The sequence below is a fragment of the Maniola jurtina genome, chromosome 11 (genome assembly GCF_905333055.1).
Source record: "Maniola jurtina chromosome 11, ilManJurt1.1, whole genome shotgun sequence".
Lineage (NCBI taxonomy): Eukaryota > Metazoa > Arthropoda > Insecta > Lepidoptera > Nymphalidae > Maniola > Maniola jurtina.
In genome coordinates, this window is record NC_060039.1 from 2,932,020 (window position 1) to 2,949,957 (window position 17,938).

A 17,938-nucleotide genomic window follows, 5' to 3' on the forward strand; every position below is an offset into this window, starting at 1 on the left:
CGTTACCGTAGAAGATAAAATAATAACCCGTGATTTAGTTAGCATAAACCAGATTGCTTAATATAGAAATTCTTAAACAAGATAGAAATAAGTAAACCATAGTAGTAAAAGAAGATAATGCCCACGGCCTGGATATACGCGCTAAATAAACAAAAATTAATCGAAGAACTAGAACATAGAAATATACCGGTTACACCCACGAGTACAGTAGACGAATTGCGTAAGCAATTATCACAGATAATCAAAACCGAGGAAGAAACGTTCAAAGACTGCACAATGGGGAACGAAGAGGAAATGAAAGAATTTGATAAGGCCATATCCCGCTGGAAGATCCATTACGATACAACAGGGGACGCCACCGAATTTCTGGAAAGAATAGAGGAACTAGCAGATACGTTAAAGGTCAATAAAGACAAAATAATACATCTAATACCCAGATGTCTTAATGGAAAAGCATCACTATGGTACAGAAACAACAACCAGTATTGGAAAACCTGGGAAGATTTCACAGAAAACTTTAAACTATATTATTACCCGAGGAATTATGAGAAAAATCTTTTAGAAACAATCATAAATAGACGACAACGACCTTGGGAAAACTTCGTACAATATTTAACCGATATACAAACGCTCATTAGAAGATACGGAAAGCTTACACCGGAACAACAACTGGAAAGAATATACGACAATATGAAGTCTAATTACCAATACTACATAAAGAGAAGAGACTTTGATACAATTACGGAACTTATTCAGCTAGCAAGGGACTACGAAAAGATAAACACGGACCGATACAAAGAAAGGTACACAAGGACAAATTATCAACACAGAGAAACCCGAACAGAACAAACCGATAAAACGTCAGAAAACCCGAAACCAGAAGAACATAAAAAGAACGGAAAACTGGTCAACCAAGATTACGATCCGAATACCTGCTGCTGGAAATGTGGGAAGAAAAACCATAAATCCCAGGAATGTCGGAATAAACAGGTCATATTCTGCAGCAGATGCGGTCTTCTGGGAAAATTGACGAAGAACTGCTGTAAAGAAACAGGCAAAACGAACAGAGTTAAACAAGCATATACAACAAACATACAAGTGGGAAAGGACAAGAGGATCTTTACCGAGATAAAAATACACGGAAAACCGTTCAACGCGTTAGTAGATACAGGGTCAACAAATACCTATATCAACAAGGAAATCATGGAACAAGTAAGAAAATACAATAAAGAAACAGTAAGGAAAGAAACAACAATAAAATTAGCAGACGGGTCCAAGGTAACGACAGATACAGCCGTAAACATTGAGCTAGAATTAAACGGAAGAGTCCTAACGCACCAAGTCATCTATCTCCCATCAACAACAGTAATGATAATGGGGATGGACCTGCTGACACGAATAGGACTTACAATAGACTGGAAACAGGCGACATGTGAGCACACAGAGACACTAAACCCGGAAGCAAAAGGGAACAAGACAAACACCCTTACCACCGAACAAAAAACCATACTACAGACCGTTCTGAAAGAAGAGTTCGAAAAAGCTGAAAGAAGTCCAAAAGGAAATACCTGGGTAAAACACGTAATAAAGCTAAAGCATAAAGAACCAGTAAAGCAAAAATACTACCCGAGAAACCCGAAAATGCAAGAAAAAATTAACGAACACGTAAATCAAATGTTGGCAGATGGAATCATCGAGAGATCAAGCAGCCCGTATAGCTCACCAATAGTGATGGCCAAAAAGGATAATGGCCAATACCGATTTTGCATAGACTTCAGAAGAATAAACGAAATTACCGAAAAAGACGCCTACCCGATACCCCAAATAGACGACACACTAGAAAAGCTAAGTAAAGGAAAATATTTTTCAAAATTCGACCTAAAGAATGGCTACTGGAACGTCCCACTAGACGAGACAAGCAAACCAATAACGGCGTTCACGGTACCAGGAAGAGGACTATTCCAGTTCAGAGTTATGCCATTCGGACTACATTCAAGTGGTGCAACATTTCAGAGATTATTAGATAGAGTGATAGGCCCAGAATTAGAACCAAACGCTTACGTATATCTAGACGACATAATAGTCTGCAGCAAAACATTTGACGAACACATAAAGCACTTAAAAGAAATATTTAAACGAATCACCGACGCAGGTCTCAGAATAAACAAAGAAAAATGTGAGTTTTGCCAACACCAAGTAGAATACCTAGGTCACGTGATAACAAAGGAAGGTCTGAAGATGGATGAAGGGAAAATACAGGCGATAAAGCAACTCAGGGCACCGGAGAGCATAAAGGACATAAGGCGGTTTATAGGAATGACATCGTGGTATAGAAAATTCATTCCCAACTACGCAGAACTTACGTCACCATTGGTAAAACTTCTAAGGAAAGACGAAAAATTCAACTGGGGAAAAGAACAACAAGAATGCTTCGAAAAAATAAAAAAATTACTCATAGAAGACCCGATCTTAACCAGAGCCGACTTCTCGAAACCATTCGTACTCCAAACAGATGCAAGCGACACAGGCCTCGGAGCCGTCTTAATGCAGGAGGAGGACGGACAGCAAAAGGTAGTAATGTACGCAAGTCGAGCACTACAACCTCCAGAAACAAGATACTCAACCACGGAGAAGGAATGCCTTGCGGTAGTATGGGGAATAAGAAAGATGAGACCGTTCTTAGAAGGATACCACTTTACCATAATAACCGACCATCAAGCTCTCAAATGGTTAAACACCTTAAAAAACCCATCTGGTAGGCTAGCGAGATGGGCATTAGAACTACAACAATACAGTTTCGATATAGTATACAGACCAGGAAAACAAAATGTGATAGCGGACGAACTATCAAGAAACCCGGTATACACCACAACAGTGGAGAAAAAAGACTGGTACACAAAAAAATACGATAGCGTAACTAAGAAACCGGAATCAGAAACCGACTACTGCATACGCGAAGGAAAATTGTACAGAAGGATAATTAACCCACGTTACGGAGGAAAATTAGACCCGGCAACCGAATGGAAATTATGCGTAACTAACGCAGATAAGGAAAAAATATTACGTCAAAACCACGACGAACCGAACGCGGGCCATTTAGGTACATCAAAAACATTCAATAAAATTGCTTCGCGTTATTATTGGCCAGGTATCTTCAGAGATGTGGCAAAATACGTAAACCGGTGTGAAACGTGTCAAAAACACAAAAGTTCACAAGAAAAAAAACCTGGCCTAATGCACATTAAAAATGCGGAAGAACCGTGGCAAGTGGTCACAACCGACTTGATCGGACCGCTCCCACGATCCTCGAAAGGGTACCAGTGGATCATCGTTTTTCACGACAAGTTCACCAAATGGTCAGAAATAAAACCCTTAAGAACCGCAACCGCGAACACAGTAGTAAATGCTCTTAAGGAGTGCATCTTGATGAGATATGGGGGAATAAAAACACTACTAAGTGATAACGCAAAAATATTTATAAGCAAGCAGTTTAAAGATACACTACGAAAATATGGAATAGAACAAAAACTGACAGCTCCGTACACACCACAGTGTAACCCGACCGAGAGAGTGAATAGAACACTCGAAACCATGATAGCAGCGTTTATAGAAAAAAACCACAAGAAATGGGATGAATATTTAACCGAATTCAATTTCGCACTAAATACATCGATCCAAGAATCGACAAAATACACCCCAGCATTCTTGTTATTCGGCAGGGAATTAAGAAACATACACGACGAAAATCAATTCCCAACTCCCGCGTTAAAAGAAAAACAAAAACTAGAAGAAATCTATCAAATAGTCAGAAATAACCAAGACACCGCATCAAGTCAACAAAAAAACCATTACGACAAGTATCGACGCGAATGGAAACCGAGTATAAACGAACTAGTTTTGAAAAGAGACTACCCGTTATCAAACGCTAGCAAACAGTTTTGCGCCAAATTAGCACCGAAGTTCTCAGGACCATATAAGGTCATAGAACAAAAGTCACCCGTAATATTTTTACTAAAATGCCTCGAAGGCGGGAAAATATGTACGGCACACGTAAAAGATATGAAAAAATTCCATTCCTAAAATGGACCAAAGTCGTATCAGAATCGTATCGTAAGGTATAATGAATATCGTAATCGTATCGTATGGTATAATGAGATCATACCTAAGTACCGAACCGGCCGTACAGCCACTGAAAGTAACAAGATACCTAACTCTGTGATTTTTACAGGTAAAAATCCTCCGACGGGGGAGGGGGATATAACGAGGCAGTCGCCAGCGCATCTTGGATGAGTCACCGTGGCCTACGTGACCGGCCGCTCGTAGGCATCAGCGAAACTTCGCGAACATTCTACGAGGACGGTCAATCGACGCGGCCTGCGACGCTTCGCCCCACTCCGACCGCCTCCTGCCGTTCGCTAATAAATACGCCGCGCCGGCCACCGAGCCGGCAGTTCGACTGGGAGCGCCGCTCGCCGCTAAAGTCGGAACGTGGTTAGACGCTTACGACTGGCGGGTGGTGATACCAGCGAACGAGACAGGAGGTGTTGACGAGCCGTCTCGTCAGCTCCGCCGATATCCCCGCTCCCCCCTCGCGTTTCCCTCCGTAGTGCGTAGTCTGCCGGCCGCCGGCGGCCGAGTGTCGTTAGGATAATTAGAACCCGTGTAGGATAGGTACCTAGGTTTAAGATTTAAGACTGTAAGAATCCAATAAACGCCGAAGGACGTTAGTGTATACCATCCGTGTTTAATTTACCTTCCCTCAACCCGGCTAGGGACAACTGACGGGAGGTAGGTTCGACCCCTGCTCCTCCATGTACGTAGCGAGGCAAGGCAGGACTCACCTGAGCTAGCCCGCTACGTTACAAATGTGTCGATGAGTTATTTAGCAACGTTGTTATTTATCAAAAAAAATATGGTATTCTATTAACAATTAATAACTTTGCTAAGTATCTTATCGACAGATTAGGTAAAGACTCACGATTATTAATTTCAGACGTTAATAAGTATTGAAAACAATACATGTATGTTCCTATAATTGAATGCGTAGTCAATATCAGTAATTAGCTCTGTCTATGACAATGGTTATAGTAGATGCTTTGCTATTTCAGTCTCTCCCTTCATTACAAGAATAGCACCAGCCTCCTAGTTTCGCGTGAACGACGAAGTGGCCATGCGTGAAGCAGTGTGCAGCCCTCACGGCTGATTAGCCTAAAGACGCTCGCGCATGCGTTAACGCATCAAGCTATTGTACTATGTGGATACGCTTAACGAGTCATTTGCTAATAACCTCTTTGTATTTCTGATAGCCAATACTTGTAGACGAACGCATGCTGAGCTCAATTTTCAAGTTCAGCAATAAAATACTGTCCATCCATACCAATATTATAAATGCGAAAGTGTGTATGTCTGTCTGTTTGCTACCTTTTCACGGCCCAGCAGTTTAACCGATTCTGACAAAATTTGGTACACGTTAGCTTATAATAATAATAATAATAATAATAACATACATAGACATAGGCTACTTTTAATCCCGAAAAATCAAACAGTTCCCACGGGATTCCTAAAAACCCATCCGCTTAACGGATTTGTATGAAATTTGGTACCGAGGTAGCTTGCGTCCCTGTAATTGACATAGGCATTTTCCTTCTTACGGGATCTTTAATAACCAAAATCCACGCGGACGAAGTAGCGGGCATCCTTTAGTTATAATTATTTATAACGGAAATCTCTCACGGCAGTTTAAACACTGAAACTACCCGTTTCAAGCTTGCCCACTTCCATCTTAGATTGCATCACCAATTACATTATGTGTGAGACAATAATCAAGTGCTAATTTGTATCAAAATAAAAAAAAATGGCCCGACACAGAGGTAAAAAACTACCTACGAATAAGCCACAATTGAACGCAAAGCGTAAATAAGTAACGACAGATTGTATTCGGGAAAATTTAAAAAACACTGTATCATGAAAGTACAGAAAACCGATAGAGCCTCGTTCACGTGACAATTCTATTACAGTAAATCCGTCGCGATATCCTTGGTATCGAACACGTGCCCCGTACACTGCAGCACATAATACATTTGTTACTCTCTCAAATCATATCCCCGACAATATCATTTCGTGAGTCGACGTACCATGAAATACGTCTTGAGTGACTCTGCACAAGATGCCGCCACTAAGGGTATGAGGTCCGTGTAACACCGAAAGCGATAATATTATCGTTAATATAGCCATTATTGAGCGTAACACCGTGAAAAACTCCGTAAGAACTCTTCAATTTTGCGGAAAAAAAAACTTATGTTACTCTCGAGGTCTTTAACCATACCCATGCACGTCAAAAATCACGTCGATCCGTTGCTCCGTTGTGAAGGACAAACCAACAAGACAACAAACACACACTTTTACATTTATAATAATATGGGTATGGGTAGTGATTAGAGTAACACAGGCAGAATAAACTAGAGTGAGGAAATTTTCAGGTTGGTCCATAGGTTTCATAGCCCACCTAGCCGTTTGACGCCTGACGTACGACGTCGTGACGTTTGACGCCTGCTCGTATAGCCCAAGCCTAGAAGTTTCGTTACAAGTTTTCTAACTGTAGTGAACTATGACACACTCACAGGTAAATCGCTCGCGTTACTCCACCGCCCTAAGCCAACTCGTCCCCGTACGAGCTAAACTTTCCCGTTGTAATATTTTATCCCCACCCCATCTAAATCACGGGACTTCTTTTACAGTGATTTGATGATATTGCACTTTGACGAATACAGGATTTGGATGAAGGGGGAAAATAAAAACAAGATGGATGGCGTCCTCTCAGCGACCGGCGTGCCCGAATAAGACCTCCTTAGACCTCCTTTTGTGAAAGAAATTGCACACTTAGAAATATCTATGCCCTCTACTCTTCGAAGTAATAGGATTAGAGATTTCGCTATAAGTTCCTAATAAATTGAATATCTATTTTCATCTAATTCAGCGGTATTACAAGAAAAACGTTCAGAAAAAACAGATTACGTTTACTTACGTATATAAATACGGGTTGAGATATTAAAATAAAAATACATATATATAAACAATGTTCTATTTTTAACCCCCGACCCAAAAAGAGGGGTGTTATAAGTTTGACGTGTGTATCTGTGTATCTGTCTGTGGCATCGTAGCGCCTAAACTAATGAACCGATTTTAATTTAGTTTTTTTTGTTTGAAAGGTAGCTTGATCGAGAGTGTTCTTAGCTATAATCCAAGAAAATCGGTTCCGCCGTTTGAAAGTTATCAGCTCTTTTCTAGTTATTACTGTAACCTTCACTTGTCGGGGGTGTTATAAATTTTTAATTTACACTTGTTATCGATCTATTAGTAGGATACAGATGCTGTTGAAATATTATTTTGTACAACATAAATACTTTTATTTATAAAACTCAAAGTGTATCTCTGTTTGTTTGTTTCTTTACATCTCAATAATTTATTCAACCAATTTCAGCGCTTGGCCGCGTTAGAGCTTAAACATTATCTAGAGATGGATCTATGTGATTTTATCCAAGGAATATAAAGGACTAGCCGATGCCCGCGACTTCGCCCGCGTGGATTTAGGTCTTTCGAAATCCCGTGGGAACTCTTTGATTTTCCGGGGTAAAAAGTAGCCTATGTGCTAATCCAGGATATTATCTATCTCCATTTCAAATTTCAGCCAAATCCGTCCAGTAGTTTTTGCGTGAAGGAGTAACAAACATACACACACACACACACACACACACACACACACACACACACACACACACCCCCCCCCCCCCCCCCCCCCCCACACACACACACCCCCCCACACACACACCACACACACACATACAAACTTTCGCCTTTATAATATTAGTGTGATAGTGTGATAACCGAGAAATTAAAATAACCTAATTTCCAATATTTTAAATGTAAAAATGTATCAGTTGTACTCAGGGGCCACTCATTTAATCGATTTTGAGGAAATATTGTAAAAAGATAGCTTATATCATCCTACATAATATGGACATAGGCTACTTTTTATCTCCCGGATAATCAAAGAGTTAGGTACAACAGGATTTTTAAAAAATCTTTGTCCACGCATACGAATTCGCAGGCATAATTAACTTTAGTATATTTCTTTCTCTCTTTTATATATGTACTTACTTAATATAAGAGAAAAAGAATCATTAACTTTAGTCTATTTCTTTCTCTCTTTTATAAAAGCACTTAATATAAGAGAGAAAAGAGAGTGAAAGTATCTCGAAAATGAAACAGAAATGAAGGGAACGTTTCGAAAACTCATCTTTAGATATTTAGACTGACGCTTTTCATCAAATTACTTCCAAAGCTTTAATACCTGTCTTTACTCGACTATCATGTGTGTAATCTTTCTGAGTGAAATGGGGTATACCTAAGAACTTAATGTATGTACGTCAAACTCGCAACATGAATCACTTTATATCACGAAGATGCTTTCAAGCTGATTAAAGAAGGTATTATACATAATATCGTAAAGGATTATTGTAGGTAGTCTGACTTATTATGATTGTTTTAACTTTATACAATTGCAAATATTAACAAGTGTAAATTAAAACTTTATAACACCCCCGACAAGTGAAGGTTACAGTAACTAGAAAAGAGCTGATAACTTTCAAACGGCTGAACTGATTTTCTTGGATTATAACTAAGAACACTCTCAATCAAGCAACCTTTCAAACAAAAAAAAAAACTAAATTACAATCGGTTCATTAGTTTAGGAGCTACGATGCCACAGGCAGATACACACGTCAAACTTATAACACCTATCTTTTTGGGTCGGGGGTAAATAAAAGAATATACAAATGGATTGACTTTGAAAATATTTAAGTTTTTATTCACCTGTCAGTTCCACCTGTTAAAATCTTGTACTCCTGCATCTCCATGTCTCCCAAATACTGCGTAAAGTCTGAAAAATAAAGATATTACTGAATAACTTTTTTTACTTTTAAGCGCTTGCTAGCAGATCTGATTGCAGCCAAGCGCTAGTCTATAAATTTAAAAAAAATTGTTTTAACGTGGCAAGTTTCCGATTCAAGACATTTATATAGAGAAAAAAATAAAGCGGCGAGTGGAACTCCCTACAAGAGAGAGACCTATGTTCAGCAGCGAACCTCATCGGTTGACAATGATGATGATGATGATACTCAATTGATTTATTTACTTTCTACTAGCTACTACCCAAAATTTCGTCCGCGGGTAGGTTTTTACAAATCCCGTGGAAACTCTTTGATTTTCCGGGACAAAAAGTAGTCTAGGTTCATTCCTGAGATGCGAATCGGTTAAACAGATGGACCTTCAAAAGATGAGCAGACAGATGGATAGACAGACACACTTTCGCATTTATTATATAAGTAGTGTCTATATATTTTAAAGCTCCTCGCTCATCTTTTAACATTTCAAAAGGCAAAGTAGGTATTCGTGTGCAATGATTTACGCTTCCTTTCTATTTCCCCTGTCACGTCGACTTCAAATGACAGATCTCGGGAGGACTGCGAAAGATTTTAGGGTTCCAGGGGTGATTCCGTTTTTATTTTGTGGGTACGCTCTTTGCAAGGGAATTCTCGCTTTAGGTTTACGAGTGCGGGCCGTGATGTTCATTTTGCGTAGATTGTTTTTTGGTCTGCCGTTGATTGATATGTAGATTCTTACCCGATTACAAAGGGGACTTTTTTCAAATAATTATTTGAATTATTGCCTAAATTGTACAGAACCTACCTAATTTACAGTTACCATTTTGCAATTTTTTAATTTTAATTTATTTACCTATGTAAATTGGTAAAGTTTGTGAGTTTGGATATAGGCGGAAATCCTCGGAACTAATGGTCAGATTATGAAAATTATTTTACTGATAGATAGCTACATTATCTCTAAGTGCTATAAATTATATCACGCGGACAAAGCCGAGAGAAAAAAGCTAGTATTTCGGATAAAGCGACACTGAGTAGACTTCCAAAGCTTTTTTATTTCAAAGTGTTCTCATAAAAACTCTCGAAACACTCATAATAACTCTAGTAATTTTTATAAAAATAATTATCTCAGGTGTCTTGTACCTAAGAAAAAATAATGTTACCAAGACATACGAAAAATATTCTTCTTATGTTTCAGTCAATCAACGTTGAATTGTGAAAATAATATTTTCTCACGTAATGGTTTTGAATAATTCGGAAGCTCAAAATTAGCTGATAAAATGTCACAGAAATAATCTGATGAGAGCTTTGATAAATTTCATCAGGTTATATAGGCTCGCTGGCTCCAATAAAAATTCTAAATACCAAATTCGAAAACGGTAAAAAGTCTGCCATCTTTTTTTTCATAACCGAAAATATTGCGACTATAAAAAGTTACGTCATGAAAACCTTGTCCATTTTCTGAAGAACCCTACACACTAACATAAATTTACTATCTAGTTTTATCCAACCTCAAAAATCGTGCAAATCGGATGATACTCTTGAACGTACGAGTATGTAGGGACCCTTAGAACCTTTGCACACGATGTGACGTTAAGATGCAAGATGTAAGATCCAACTAAATTAATGATTTGCATCGAATGCAATATAGTGACGGCCGTTTATTATTTATTGTACACTTTGACGAATAATAAAATTACAGCTGAGCTTATGGACTGGACGTCAAGCATTCGTGAAAATTGCAGCCTTACCTTACTTTACCCTACCTTACCTTATGTATGAAGCACGTTACCTGCGCGTTTAAAAGTTTGATGTAAAGGGGCTCTTACAACAAAATGTAAAAGAAGGCAATCGCTTCGAGTATAATTGAAAAAGATGGCGTCATCTGTCTTTGGTGTTTCATAATTTTCAGGTAAACAGTATTTATCTCTTTCATTTATATTAAGGGGGGTGAAATGGGGGGGTGAGGAGGCGTTAATGAATGGGACAGATTTTGCATAATTAAAAAGGGGTGCTCTAGATTATTTATTTCGATGAGTAATGGTTGCGCATCACCGACTCGCAGACTTGTCATTGTAATTATTTTGATTTGAAATTTGAAAAGGCGGCGAGTGGTGAAATGGAAAATTCACCCTTTTTAAAGGAGTCTAGATTTTCCCCAAAACTACAGCTACTCAAAAGAATTTTTCGTATAAACTGTTTCTTAAAATCTCAGCGGTGAAGGTCATATCTATTGAATTACTTTCACGTAAAAGATTCAAATACTTCAAATCACGCTATTATAAATTCAACCCGTTCACTGCTAGTTAGTTGGTACATGTCAGTAATATACTTAAATAGTTTTAATAAAAAAAATACTACGGTCATCCCTGGAGAATTTGACGATTTTGTAATAATTGATTCGATTTCCAAATAATAGTTCACGTGATTATTATCAAATCAAGCCGTTCACTGCTAGTCAGTACTTATTTTCATAGGAAAAAATCACTATAAAAGCTTAAACTAAGGTCGCCCATTGAAAATTTGGCAATTTTGTAATAGGTAGTTGATCCTATTTCTAAATGACAGTTCACGTGATTATAAATTCAACACTCATTCACTGACATTTAGTACATGCCAATAATTCATTTTAATAAAATAGATTTATTACAAAGGTGATCCCTGGAGAATGCGGCAATTTTGTAATAGTTGATTCGATTTTCAAATGATAGTTCACGCGATTACCAATTCAACCCGTTCACTGCTAGTTAGATGTCAATATTCATTTAGCGAGCGGGTACAGTGGCGCGTGATTTGCCGCTCACTGCCCGCCGAAGGGGGCCGTGATTCGAATAGCAAATCGCACCGAACACCGCCAAGGGGTATATCAGACCGCCCGGGAAAACATTTTGCTATCAAGTATTTAATTCGCCTTGGTTACAATAATTGTTTGTAGGTACGATAAGCATGGTAGTGGATGGCTACGCGGCACCTCCTTAAGCAGACCGAAGATAAATTTCTTAGAAATTATTAGAAAATATGACATGATCATCATCATTATCATCAGCCTATGGAAGTCCACAGAAAGAAAGCCGCCACAACCGGTCCTCAGCCTTCCTCATCCAGCCATTTCCCGCCAGCCGCTTTATATCGTCAGTCCATCGTGATGGAGGGCGTCCCACGCTTGCTTTTATACATGGTCTCTACTTAAGGACTTCCCAGCTCCAGTGGCCATCGCCTCTACGACGGGCATGGCCTGCCCACTGCCACTTCAGCTTGCTAATAGTTTGGGCTATGTCAGTGACCTTGGTTCTCCTGCGGATCTCCTCATTTCGGATCTTATCCCTCAGGGAAACTCCTAACATAGCCCTCTCCATAGCTCGCTGAGCATCCACTAACTACTTAACTAGGTATACCAAGTGGGGTATCATATGAAAGGGCTTTACTTGTACATTCTAAAACAGATTTTTATGAAAACAGATTATTTTGAAGCATAATAGCTTTCGAATTATCGTGCAAAAAATCGAGTACGGAACCCTCGGTGCGCGAGTCTGATTCGCACTTGGCTGGTTTTTTTATTTATTCAAAACGTAAAATTTTGTTTCGGTTGCCATCGTTCCCACCGTGCAGATGTTATCGTAACTTTGCCATCAATGTACAATTTATTAAGAGGCGAATTTCATTATAAATTTTTAAGGCGTGTGAAAGCACAAGTGGGTATTTTAGGGGACAAAGTTTTCGGGGAAAATTTGAAAAGTTTAGCCAGTTTTCCTTTTCTTAGCACCTTCGCACGTGCGAGGGACGGGAAAAGTTAAATCGACAAAAATAAACATAATCGTAAAATGTGACCTAAACCTTTTCGAGAACTTTTAGGAAAACTCGGTTTGGACTTTGCTTTTAGTGTAAATATCGAAGCAAAACTTTTTGTACACGCTTGAAAATTCCCCACATGACGTGACAGGATTGTAATTTATTTCATTTAATGTTGACCCGCGCCAACATCGTGAGGGAACCTGTCTCAGTGTTCTCCATTAAGTTCTCAAAAGTGTGTGAAGTCTGCCAATCTGGACTAGGACAGTTTGGTGGACCTATATAAGCCCTTTTTATTCTGAGGAGATGTGTGCTCAGTAGTGAGCTGGCGATTGGTTAACACAACGATGATGATCATGATGAATCTGCCTTAATAACTTTTTAAACCTATTTGCCTGTCTTTTTCAAACTATTTAAACAAAATGAAATAGAGATACGTAATTTGATGTAAACAAACATATAATAAGTTTATAGCAAAGTCTTTTTAATACAAATAACGAAAAATATTCCATCCAAGGATTTTGAGATTAGGAAGAAAAAGATTATTCGCAAACAAAATCTTTCCCTATATCCATCTTTCAAATCAAAATAGTAGCGTTTTTTCCTGCATCGATAAATACGAACTCTTGCTTTGAAAGGCTTACGAATAGAATAGAATAGATTTTTATTCAAATAAACTTTTACAAGTGCTTTTGAATCGTCAAATAATTTACCACGTGAAATAATTACGGGACGTGAGCTGCTAGTCTTTTATAAAAGAACTCTTTGACATGTTATTAATATACAAAAATATTACTAGGTGTGTCTGTTTTAATATATTATACATATAATATCTCTCTTTTAAGTTTGAAACATACTTATTGCACGCCACCTGACTTGAGGTCACACGTTGGGCACCATAGCACATTCCACGACTGTTAGGGAACTTGTAACAAAACGTCAAGATTTCGACGTCACTGGCAGGCGTCAAATGTTCCTACATTTGACGCTAGGTAGCCAAATCACCTACTTTTCTTTGATTTTACGACACCCATGATAACCTAATATTTGACTTATCGTCGATTCAGGGTCAAACTGAGAGTTGTCTCACTCTAGTTCACTCTGACCATAGTTTGTGAGGTATGCGACAGGTCGAGATGGCAAGCGGGGTATGACGCGGATGGAACATCCCGCACACCCGCACGTCACCCGCGCTATCCCGCACCGAGTTAGCGCGGGGGCTGTGCTGTCACCACCCTGATTGCGCACTATACAGCAACAGCTGTCGTCAAAGTAATTGTTCTTTTTATACTAAGTAGGCTTTATTTATCAGAAATAATTTTAACCCCCGACCCAAAAAGTGGGTTGTTATAAGTTTGACGTGTGTATCTGTGTATCTGTCTGTGGCATCGTAGCTCCTAAACTAATAAACCGATTTTAATTTAGTTTTTTTTTGTTTGAAAGGTGGCTTGATCGAGAGTGTTCTTAGCTATAATCCAAGAAATCGGTTCAGCCGTTTGAAAGTTATCAGCTCTTTTCTAGTTACTGTAACCTTCACTTTTCGGGGGTGTTATAAATTTTTGATTTACACTTGTAAAATAATTAATGAACGCTGTACTGAACGCTGTAGTAGGTACTCGCTATTGTTTTAATGTGGTCAGGAATTTTACTAAGGATAGATTTTTGCACACATCGATTTAGGGCCTGTACCACAGTTTTACGTAAAACTGTGCCGGTTCTGTGTATCTTTAAGTTAGAGCTTAGGATGTGGGTTCGAAGTTCACAACGCCGCGGCACCAATTCATGTGGTCGCGGTACGTCTTCCAGTTTAGTGAAGTTTTATGAACGTTTCCGTACAAGGGTGCTGCAAGACCTCGGCGTGGGGAAGTCTCTATGAGATATCTATGTTTAACTGTGGACGTGTAAGTATCGGTTGTTAATGATGATGACGATATTAAGAAAGTAACAACCACTAGATAAACATAATATTAGTAACAAGAGCAATTCATAATTCCAAACCCAACTTTTATTTAATTCGTTTAGCAAACCTAAACATATCAACTGAAGCATTGTCATATTTTTTCAGATTAATGAAAAAAAAAAATCCGTTTCGGCGGGCGGAGTCTTAAGGGTCAGATAATTTCGATTCTCGCTACACACTTATTTATATCCCTTTAATATATCTAAAAGTACAAAGGATCGACACATTGATATATGAAACCAAAGATAAACAGTCATCTGAAATATCGCTCTTCATATTATCCATATTCTCTTGTCTACTACACAATGTGCACGTTAACGACTCTGAGCATTAATATATCAATCGCATTGAGCTAAATAGATATAGAGAAACGTGTGGCCTAATTGGGGCAGTGATCACACGATTATGTTGGCTAAGCAACATTGATCCCGGTTGATAACTGGATGGATCCGTTGCCTCGATTCATTCGTACCTCTAAGAGTACCTAAAGCCATTGGTCCCGGTTATTACGTTATCTCTAACATCTGATAGTGACAACTGAGAATTTCCATAAACCGTGAAACAACGTAGCTGTGCGTTAACAGATCAGTCAGTCAGTCGGGGCAAGTCTTTTATATGTATAGAAGATAGTAAAGGGTCACGACTCTCAGCAATGAGGAATTTGAGGTTTGTAGACATATAAAGCACTCATCACATCTTTACTTATTATTTTCAGAAACTGTCATTAGTCTATTTAGTGTACATCTAGGGTTTTAATTTGTTAAAATATCTATACCTCAAAGTAATATTATATAATGTACACATACCGAAGGACATGGTGGATTCAAGTAAAAAGGTTGACCAATCCTTTATCGGCAAATTCCAATATCGAACGTATAGAAACCGCTCCTAAAGGGAGCGCGCCTATTCATGCCATTGCTGGTACAGTCGCATTGACAATTCCCGTAAATATTAGTTAAAAAATAATCTTTGTTAACACTTAGTTATGGGATCACTTCGTTGTCTGTCTGTCTGTTTGTCTGTCAAGAACCGTCAAGGGAATATAAAACCCAGTACTTCCCGTTGATTTAGAACACAGAAGGGAGTGGTCTGTGATCTAGAATCAGAAGTTAATGTCTTATAGCTCAAAAAAAGAGGAAAAATCCAAAAACCGTCAATCATGGTTATGTAACCATGATTTCAAGGTCACAAAAAAAGCGTTGGTTCTTGTACGATGATATGGGGCCCTTCATGTGCAAGTCCGACTCGCACTTGACCGGGTTTTACTAACGCCAACAATTTTCGAGCAAGTGGTATTGAAGCAATTAAAAATCACTTGCTTTAACGATGTAGAAGTCATAAAAACAGATACGTCATACACGTTTTGAATTAATAATATTAAATTACTAGCTGACGCCCGCGACTTCGCCCGCGCGGATTTAGGTTTTTTAAAATCCCGTGGGAATTCTTTGATTTTCCGGGATAAAAATAGCCTATGTGCTAATTCAGTATATTATCTATCTCCATTCAGAAAATTCAGAAAAATTTCAGAAAAATCCGTTCAGTGGTTTTTGCTTGAAGGAGTAACAAACATACACACACACACACACACACATACACACCAACTTTCCCCTTTATAATATTAGTGTGAAAGTGTGATGCAAACCGTTTGTTTACACAATAATAACAGTTGCAGTAAAGGAAAACATATACCCAATCTAAATAATTTTTAGTAGGTACTGACATTATAAAAGACGTATTGATTTACTTGCCCTAGGCGTTTCAGGCTAGGGTGCGCTGTCAATATGTTCCCCGAATGGGGCTGAGTACTATTGTTTGCGTTTAAGTACCTCATATCCCTTCGGCTATCTGATGCCTGAGATGAAATTACGTGTTGCTTTGATGTGGTTTGTTTGTTTTTTAGCCTTTTGTAATGCAATGGTGCATGTAAACGAAATTAACAAAATGTACGAGTATTTGTAGGTTTTGAGAAATTTTAGTCAGCAAATGGATATTTATCTATCTAAATTTATAATAGGAGGAACTAACAGATTGATATTATACTAATTATTATAAATAATTCATTTTGCATATTGATTCTCTTTATAAAGTGTCTTACAAGAAAGGATTTTAAGAAATTCCAACGGATTATAATCTAAGTTTATTAAATTATTAAACTTAGATTATAAAAAGCCACTGAGCTAAATATAACTTTAAATCGTGCTAAAGTTATGAATATTAAAAATTATGCACAATTTTGTATTCGAGTATACCTTTTGCCGAGAATTCTAACGTATATAATAATATGACCCATGACACAGTGAAAACTAAAAGGCCTGTGTGGGTTTTGTAGTATCGGAATAAAAATAATTCGATGAAATATTTAAAGAACAAACGATGGAGAAAAATCAAAAGATATTTAGGTTTGCTTTTAGGGATCCGCACCTCAAATAAAAAAGGAACCTTTATAGGATCACTTCGTTGTCTATCTGTCTGACGGCTGTATCCGTTAAGGGAATCAAAACCTGTAGAGTACTTCCCGTGACCTATAATCATGAAATTTGGCAGGTAGCACAAGACCTCATAGCACAAATAAAGATAAAAATCCGAAAACCGTGAGTTTGTTGGTTACTCCACAAAAAATTTAATAAATTTAATAAATGATGGTACGGAATCCTTCATGAGTAAGTCCGATTCGCACTTGACTACTGTTTTTCATCTTACAGACGAAGTCCAACCATAAAGCGGTGGGCTCCCAGCTCCTTATACGCATTTATGACTCGATTTTTATCATCAGATACTATAACCATAACCATGACTGTGGCAGAACGTAGTTTCTGAGATACTCAAAAAATGTAATGGTCAAAACCTGACCAAACACTCTGACTAAAAACATTTAAATACTCTAATGTTTTACTGCAATAAAGCGAAAAAGACAATCAGCGCAAAAACACTGAAACACTGCAAATTTTACAAACTCCCTACAAACAATGAAAGAAAATAGCCCAGTGCAAAAACACTGGAAAAACTGTATTTTTTCAAAATCCCCTCTCTTAGAGGAAAAGGGCTAAAGGAGCTATTATGTAAATGGGTTAACAAGAAAGCAATAGATCTTGTGCGAGTGGCACATCCGTGACCCGAAGCGCCGAAGACTACTGTCTGCTGAACCCTGAAGCTATAAATCATGGCATGGATCTTTTAGGAATTTCCTGAAGGGACAAAGGGCTATGGCGGACGGCGAGCACAAAAGTTCACGCAACTCTACCAAGGT

At 38.3% G+C, this 17,938-nt stretch overlaps 1 protein-coding gene across 1 annotated transcript in view; it reads right to left on the minus strand.

Annotated features, from left to right (window-relative positions):
- LOC123869709 (CUGBP Elav-like family member 1) overlaps window positions 1–17,938 on the minus strand; it is a 474,478-nt gene that overhangs the window by 410,987 nt on the left and 45,553 nt on the right. The window contains exon 3 of the mRNA XM_045912710.1: window positions 8,872–8,938. Coding sequence (XP_045768666.1) covers window positions 8,872–8,915 — 44 coding nt within the window. The 5' untranslated portion in view covers window positions 8,916–8,938. The remainder of the gene's footprint in view (window positions 1–8,871; window positions 8,939–17,938) is intronic.